Genomic DNA, 8,172 nt, shown 5'->3' with positions numbered 1-8,172 from the left:
GATCTAAAAGTTTAATATTCGAATAACCAGACCCGAATCCGATCTAGACTGAAATATTTTAGATACCGAAAATATCTAAACACACAATTATATACTTAAATATATTAGTTATTTTAAATTTTATGTCTATTAGATATTCATTAATACGAAAATATCTAAAATAACAAAATATGTTCAAAATACTAAAAATATATATTTTTCTCCATCTAAATAAATAAACTGAACTATTTTTACGTAAATTTAAGTATTTAGTCTTAAATTATTCAATTTTTTATGTTTTATATTATTTTTATTTTTGGATTTTGAGGATTAAATATATTTTATTTTTTGTTAAAAAATTACATAATTAAAATAGGTACCCGAATTCGAACCCGAAACGAACCTGCAATGATTCGAATCAAATCTAATCCAAATTCAAACATAAATTTGTAAATATCCTAATCATATTTAAATTTATAACTCTAAAAATGAAAATCCGAATAGATCAAATGAATCCGAACGGATATCTGAATGTCATTCCCTTGAAAAAAGTACACAACAAATATCTTATTACAGCGTAAAATAAATAATATAATTAATTATTTCAGTCTGTGCATGGCGCGGGTTATTACATAGTGTTAAAATTAAAACACAGACAAAGTGCGTGGGTGCAAAATCTTATGTTTTTCTCCTTACCCTTGCTTCAAAATTTTATGTAATTTTCGATTTCCGAACCGATTATTAGATTCGCACCAAGATATTTGGTTCTGAAGACATAAACGTAAACCTTGATATCACTTCGTTTAAGTTTCCATGGTAACAAAAGAAGTAACTTGATTGGAAGAACTCATGGTTGAGTAACAGAGCAATAGCTAGCTAGAGCTAGAATAAAAGAAAATGAGAAAGAGAGATATGCTCATGAGTTTATACAAGTTCATCGATGTCCGTACGACACCACCTACATCTGGCCGGGAATCTTGTCAACGTTGTCACCAATAATATCAGGGAAATGGGTCATTCTCTTTATATATAATAAGAACCTAACTCTCACGGACGAATCGCTTCAGATTTTCATCATTTCGTTCATTCGTTTCGTTTTGGTCACGAATGTAGATTTCAAATATAATATGAAGAAAATCGTAGAATCTATAATGAAGTTTTCTCAAATCGTAGAAACTAGAAACAGATGAAACCAGTAATCAATCTTCTATTATATCAAAATTTAGTTGGATATGCATGCTACCTTTGAATGTGATTAAGTGTTCTTTAACGGTCAACCTATATGTATGTTATGTACTAATTATGTAACTATATGTAAACTAATATACAAGAAAACGTCTCATATATAGCTGAAGAAAACGATATTGCAAGATAGTGCAGCGTTCGCCGCGAACGTTGTATCTTCCCCGCAATTTTTTCTCGGGCACTTTAGATAGCGTTTTTGCGTATGCTATGTTAAAGTATTAGTTCGATAGCGTTTTTTAGTTATGCAATTGTATAACTTATAATAGCAAATAATAATTGCTATTATAGCTTTATTAAAAAAATAGAAAAAAAATTATATATCAAAATTATTTACAAAATAAAAATATTTTGAAAAATATTATTTGATAACGAATTGTTTACAAAATAACCAAACCTATACAAAAACTAAACCAAAATTTTAGTTGATATCAAAATTGCAACACATGAGCTTCTTCTTCTCCTCCTCTGGTAAGCAAGCTATGTTGTCGGACTGGAAGCAGAATCAGTCTCTGCAGTGATAAAGGCAAGGCCGCCATGAACTCGCCTCAGGAGCTTCTTGTTTCTCTTGGCTTTCTCAAGCATCTAAACCTACTGTCTCTTTGCAGCTGCAACAATACATCAAAACTTGTCTCAGATTATTACCTCCGGTTAATAAAACGTCCAAAGTTGGGTCATAGAGATGTCTGCCAACTAAATTTTAAGAGACTAACCTCATACTTTCTTTCTCAAGAGCTAAAGCACAATTTATGCTCCAGTAACCCAACCCAAGTGCACCTGGATGAGCTGTGAAAATAATAATTAACCACGAGTCAAAAACACTACTCGAATAAACAGCAAAGGTTAACAACACCTGAAAGAGTTTTGGCTGTAGAGTTGGACCAAAAACAAGAGCATTCTCTGTCACACCCTTTTGAACACTCTTGGAACCTTCAGGACCTACAGAATTCATTGGGCACATGATTGTTAAACTTCCAAACAATGCTTAATAGAAATACAAATAGGAGAGGAAGCTAGTTTTTTTTTTTAATTAATAATTCATAAACATAAGCCAAACAGGTGATAGGAAATAGTACCAGGGAGAGCAAAAGCAGTTGATGTTCCTGTCTGCTCAGATCGCCATGGAGGTTGACTCACAGGCTCTACACCTCCAAAAGCAACTTTTCTCTGTACAATAAAACTTGTAAAAATCAAATATTTATATACACAACTCAGTACTCATAGCAATCAGTGAAACACAGAGAGTTTATGCAAAATTAAAGGGTAACTATAAAACTGAAACTTGAAGTTCGAAGCTAATTGACAAGTTTGATTTGCATAAGCCCTCGGTTTAGTAAGTGAAACACAGGAAGAGAGATTAGCAAATCAAACATCTTAATTAGTTTGGATAAACTTGCAATCGTAACGATTGTGGTAGGAAGGAAAGCTAATGTCAAGATCGAAAATTAAAGTTGGAAGCTTTAAGCAAAAGGGAATATGGGTTTCTATTTACCTTATGGCTGAGACAAATCTTCTTGCTGCAAGAAAGAAAATAGTGAAGAATTTCTATGATTAGTTCAAAAAAATTGACGATTTGAGAGCCAATGAGTCCAGCAGCAGAAGAAGAAAAGCATGTTACAGACATAAAAGACATGACCTTTACCATCAAACACCACACGAGAAAACAATAATGAGGCTATCACTATCGACGCCTTGGAATGTGGCTTCGAATGCTGCTTTGGTGGCGGCATCTTTCTCTCCTTGGTCCTTGATTTGGGCGTCTTCTGCGTGTTTCATCCAGAAGGGCTTACCATCGTTAGAAGCCATCACAATATGTAGCGACCAGCACCAATCTCAGATTAACACTGAAAAATGATAATTGATAAGAGCAGAGCCTACGATTCCGTCACGGAGAAAGGACCTTAGTCGATTTGGGGCGGAGCACAGCGAGCAGATCTGGTGGAAGGTCGGGATTAAATGGCCATAGAGAAAGGAAGAGGAGGGAGAAAGAAGAGAACTGAAGAGTAGGGAGATTTTGAGATTAGGGTCGAGAGATTGAGATAAGGGTTTTGTATTGAGAGAGAACCTCGACAGATTTGAAACAAAGGGAAAAAAATTGAGAGTGAATTTTGAGAGTTTAAGAGGGAGAGTTAAATTTTTTTTTGCTATGCCTTTGTCGGGTTTGCTAAAATAATGAAATAATTTTCCGCCTTTGAAGATTACAAAAACTATATAAAAATACACTTCTTTAAAAAGCGTTACATGCCTTAGAGTCCAAAAAATAAAACATAGCGTGCATATTATAAAACACTATCGTAAAGTAAAGATTATGTAAAAGATAGCATTCTTGACCAAAACGCTATCTTGTTATGCTATCTTGACCTCATCCATTTGTAGTGATACTCAACTTTTTAGTTCATCAACACACCGCGCGAGTTCAAAACCAATTAACTATGAGTACATTAACCCATATATTTTATATACTAGGAGCATTGCCCCCACACAAGCGCGGAGTTGTGGACAGAGTTTTTGTTTCATCTCAATATTTGTTTGGGTTAATGTAGTTGTGAATTTTGCGTTTTGAGTTGTTTTTCAAGTTTTTTTTATTGTTATAGGGTTAGAGTTGTGATGATGAACTATGTATGTATTGTTTATGAAGTACTAAACTGTGTTAGTAATGTGATTTATATAGTTCGTGGTGTCGTTTGCTGTGTCACTGAGACTTATTGATTGTTTGTCTTTTTAATTTGTTTCTTGTAATGTTGAGAGTACATAAATTATATTAAAGTTGTTGAGAGTACCTTTTGTTAATTATATTAATGCATATAATATACTAGGAGCATTGCCCCCGCACAAGCGCGGGGTTGTGGACAGAGTTTTTGTTTCATCTCAATATTTGTTTGGGTTATTGTAGTTGTGAATTTTGCGTTTTGAGTTGTTTTTCAAGTTTTTTTTATTGTTATAGGGTTAGAGTTGTGATGATGAACTATGTATGTATTGTTTATGAAGTACTAAACTGTGTTAGTAATGTGATTTATATAGTTCGTGGTGTCGTTTGCTGTGTCACTGAGACTTATTGATTGTTTGTCTTTTTAATTTGTTTCTTGTAATGTTGAGAGTACATAAATTATATTAAAGTTGTTGAGAGTACCTTTTGTTTCTGAATATTTTTCTCCAGTTTAGTTGTGTAAGTTGTGTGTATTAAGTAATAATTTTCATTATCCTTATTATGTTTGTTATATGTTTCTTTTTTATTTTTAAACTTATTGCTCTTACCGGACCTTTAAAACAAATACACGAAAACTTGTAGAAATAACTATAAAATGAGTGACAGTTCTGAGTATTTGAGCCTTAATGAGTTTTAAACGAATTTATGTATTTCTCATAAGAAGACAATAGCACTCGCATGTTGACATTGGACATGTAAGCTATTTTTATAAGACAAGAGGAGTGAGCATGTGGAGATGTTGTTGCCGCCTTTGTGTCTGTCGGGATTGTCTCTTGTATCTACTGGTGTGGCTGTGTTTGTTTTTCTTTTTTTTGATGGGGAATATGTAAACAAAAATCATTATTAGTTGTATTTATCAGAGTTCGTAACTTACTCTGCTTTTTTGTTTAGGTAATTTCACTGATATTGGTTGTCGTTTTCATTGCGAAAGTAAGTTTGTAAATTGTTAAATAGTTGGTTGTGTTGTTTGTATTTGTTTAGCTGACTTGATGTATGTGTCGTTGAGTGTTAGTTGAGGTGACTGATTTGATATATTTGTTTTGAAGTTTATTTCTAAGATTACACAAAAAAGAGAGGTGATCATTAATGATTCGTCTTTTTTGGAATTCTAGTTTTTTGTGTTTTGATTGTTTGGGTTGTTGTGGTTTCTTTCAAGCTGTAAAATAAATGTTTGTGTAAAATTAGTTTGATAAGTAAGAGAGATAAATAGACGATCACAGATTTTGGGTAGGAAATATTTTTGATTATTGATGTTAGCACAATATAGATAATAATATAAAGAGAATTGTGTGTTGATTGTTTCTTACGGATCAATGAAGAGGATAACGATTCGAGTTGTTCCTTTGGTAAGGTCAGAGCCCTGGACAGAACGGATTTGCCCAACCACATCTGCGAGTTTAAATATCAGTTATGATATCGAAACATAATATCATATGCAATAATATACCTGGGAGTTCTAGGTTTGTGTTCGCAATCACTTGGAAATTGTCGAACAGTCTAATTATGACTGGCGATTGATCTTAGGAGCATCCGTGATGACTTCATCAATAATAGTTGGTGAGATGAAACAAATGAGGAATAGATGATCATTTATCTTTGTACATGCTTGAGCACCTAGCAACCTCAAAACGATCGACTTTCACAATGGAACCGACTTTCAAAAATGGCATGTAATGATTAGCACGTTCGGCGGGAATAAACCCATGAATCACAGAATCTGCAAATAATATTATTCAACAAAGAATCAGGAAATCAATTAAAAACAATATTAAACAAGTGTGATAAATTGAAGATTAACTTACATTTTCATCGAAGATTACATGATAAAAATGATAATATAAAACATTAGTTTCAATGCTTTTACGATTAAAAATCAAAATGGTAAATATAGTAATAGTAGTGATTAGGATATAGGAGTGAGATTTGAATAAATAAAGGAATTGAATAAATTATTGTTAGAAAAATATATGGTAACATATTGTTGTCAGAATACGTCCGTACCGAGGGTTTTCCGAGAAATGCCAATACCTCAGAGTTTGACGGTCGGAAATAATACGATGTTGGTACCGAGAAAACACGTTCTCAGAAAAGTTCTTGATAATTGTCATCGGTAGTTAGCGAGACCGTTCCGACGACTTTTAAAAAATGTATTAAAAAAAATGCAAAATAACAAAAGATAATTATAAAATAGAAAACAATATGAATTAGTCTCGAAATCATTAAATATTACAACTGAAAAATGAAAAATGAAAAATAAACATAAAATTACTCTCTCCGTTTTTTTATATTTGATGTTTTAGAAGAATTTTTTTGTTCCAAATTATTTGACGTTTTCAATTTTTTATATAAAATTTATTACTAATTAATGTTAGATGACCAATGATATTATAATTTCTATTTTATTATTAGTTAAATTTTAGTTAGATAAATAATTAATGATATTTTTACTTAAAAAAAATTAAATGTTTCTTAATTTAAGTGCACAGCGTCGAATATAAAAATCTGGAGGGAGTATAATAAAACTAATTTCTACGCTGTGGAAATATCTATGGTTGAAGTGGTGATGGAAGGAACGGCGACGGCGTGGAAGAAACTGCGATGGCGGTGGTCCTGAAAGAAACTGCGACGGCGGTGGTTGTAGAGACACTGACGGCAGTGGTTGCGGAAGAAACTGTGACGGCGGTGGTTGTAGAAGAAACTCCGCCGGCGGCGATGGTCGAGAACAAACGGTAGTGTTAATGGAAGTGGAAGACTGTGTCAGCGAAGATGTCGTGTAAAAGAGTTGTATTTTCCAGGAAGAAAAACAAATCTGAAAGAAAGATCTAAAAAAAGAGACAGTGTGAGAAGAAGGGGAAAAAGAAACAAAAGAGAAAATCGGAGAAGTTGAATTAAATGAGGAGAAGAGAAAAATTAAGGAAGAAATTGCTGGAGAAGATAAAGTAAAAAGAGAAAAAGTTAAGATAAACAATGAAAATGAATGGTTAAAAAATATTTTTAATAACTGATTAATCGGTAAAATTAATAAAAACTGATAAAAGTTAATAAAAAATAAAATAACAACTGGTTCCACAAAGTGGCATCTACTTTTACGATGTGTTACCGAGAAAACAACGCCTTTGTCGGTAAATATAATTTCCCGAGAAAATTCCGAGAATTGTTTTATATGAAATCCCGATAAAATACGTATATCGGAACTTTTCCGTTAAATTTCCAACAAATAATGTAAACAGGGACGATCCTGGACAATGTTAGGTGAAACATTCGCAACAGGTTCACAAAGTTTTTGAAAAAAATTATATACAAATAGGTCCAAAAAAATTTGTAAACCCCCAAATTTGTAAAAAAAAAAATTTTACATAGACACAGCCACATGCCTCTAAAATCTCAGAGTTGGCCCTGAATATAAATTCTCGGTAAATTATCAGAGATTCATCGCCATTTTTCGGATGACAAAGATTCTCGGAAAGTTTTGTCGGAGGATACATACTTTTCTTGTAGTGTCAGGTGAATCTTTACGTGTAGCTCGTGTTGCAGCTTCCCAAAGATATATACACTCACGATATCTAAGCCTCGGCAAGAAAAAGTGCTTTAGGGAAGAGAATAATGATAGTACGTATCTTTGGTTAGTCCCCAAAACACTATAGTAAAGTTGACATCTCATAATAATTAACTGTTATGAACCAGATTGTGGATGGCTCATAACCAAGAGATTATGATTTGTAATCTTTACATTTATCAATGACGGTGTAATCTCCTATATAAGGAACCTCTATGTTATGAATAAAGATAGACTTTTCCATTACTTTTATAACACGTTATCAGCACGAAACTCTAAATCCCTAAGCTAATACCCAAATCGAAAAACCCTAAAACCCTAACCCTAGCCGGCGATCCGACGAACCCTAAACCCAGATCGCGTCTCTTGTTCCCGCATCTGTTCCAGCTCGCGTCTCCAATCAGCTTCATCCCAAGGCGTTCCTGATCCTAGCTCAGACGTTCGCGACCGGAGAGCAGCTCCAACACACGACCTCTTCCTCGTTCGCGACAGCATCAGACAGCTCGCGTCCGACGATCAAGGCGTTCCCGATCAAGCAACAAAGGACATCCGTGACCCGATAGAAGCGACTCGATCCATTCCAGCTCGCGTCCCATTCTTTTCCAGCTCGCGGCTCAAATCCTTTGGTGGTTCGATTCAACAATCATCTAAGGTTAAAAGGTAATTCAAAACCTAAGAACCCATAATC

At 33.7% G+C, this 8,172-nt stretch overlaps 1 protein-coding gene across 7 annotated transcripts; it reads right to left on the bottom strand.

Annotated features, from left to right (window-relative positions):
* Positions 1-1,588: 1,588 nt before the first annotated feature.
* Positions 1,589-3,375, bottom strand: LOC106324725 (protein pleiotropic regulatory locus 1-like). Of its 7 annotated transcripts, none has more exons than XR_001266731.1 (6): positions 3,100-3,375; positions 2,864-2,984; positions 2,714-2,738; positions 2,298-2,388; positions 1,935-2,160; positions 1,589-1,829 (listed from the first exon to the last, which is right to left on the bottom strand). XR_001266731.1 is itself a non-coding variant. In XM_013762700.1 (5 exons), the coding sequence occupies exons 2-5, from the start codon at positions 2,864-2,866 to the stop codon at positions 1,799-1,801; spliced, it is 501 nt and encodes a 166-aa protein (XP_013618154.1). In that variant the 5' UTR covers positions 2,867-2,984; positions 3,100-3,375; the 3' UTR covers positions 1,589-1,798. The 7 variants fall into 7 exon arrangements, 2 of the variants coding, with proteins under 2 accessions (XP_013618154.1, XP_013618162.1); XR_001266732.1 differs by having other exon boundaries at positions 1,590-1,829; positions 1,935-2,007; positions 2,075-2,160; positions 2,858-3,375; XR_001266729.1 differs by having other exon boundaries at positions 1,591-1,829; positions 1,935-2,007; positions 2,075-2,160; positions 2,864-3,375.
* Positions 3,376-8,172: the final 4,797 nt, after the last annotated feature.

Source organism: Brassica oleracea, chromosome C1 (assembly GCF_000695525.1).
Source record: "Brassica oleracea var. oleracea cultivar TO1000 chromosome C1, BOL, whole genome shotgun sequence".
Classification (NCBI taxonomy): domain Eukaryota; kingdom Viridiplantae; phylum Streptophyta; class Magnoliopsida; order Brassicales; family Brassicaceae; genus Brassica; species Brassica oleracea.
Note: the sequence above shows the minus strand (reverse complement) of the source record. Positions and strands in the feature narration are given on the sequence as shown.

Coding starts and splice junctions, on each gene's coding strand:
- LOC106324725 (XM_013762700.1), bottom strand. CDS start 2,866: ATGGTAAAGGTCATGTCTTTTATGTCTGTAACATGCTTTTCTTCTTCT. Junction 2,389..2,713: donor AGATTTGTCTCAGCCATAAG/GTAAATAGAAAC, acceptor TTTATTGTACAG/AGAAAAGTTGCTTTTGGAGG. Junction 2,161..2,297: donor AACTGCTTTTGCTCTCCCTG/GTACTATTTCCT, acceptor TGAATTCTGTAG/GTCCTGAAGGTTCCAAGAGT.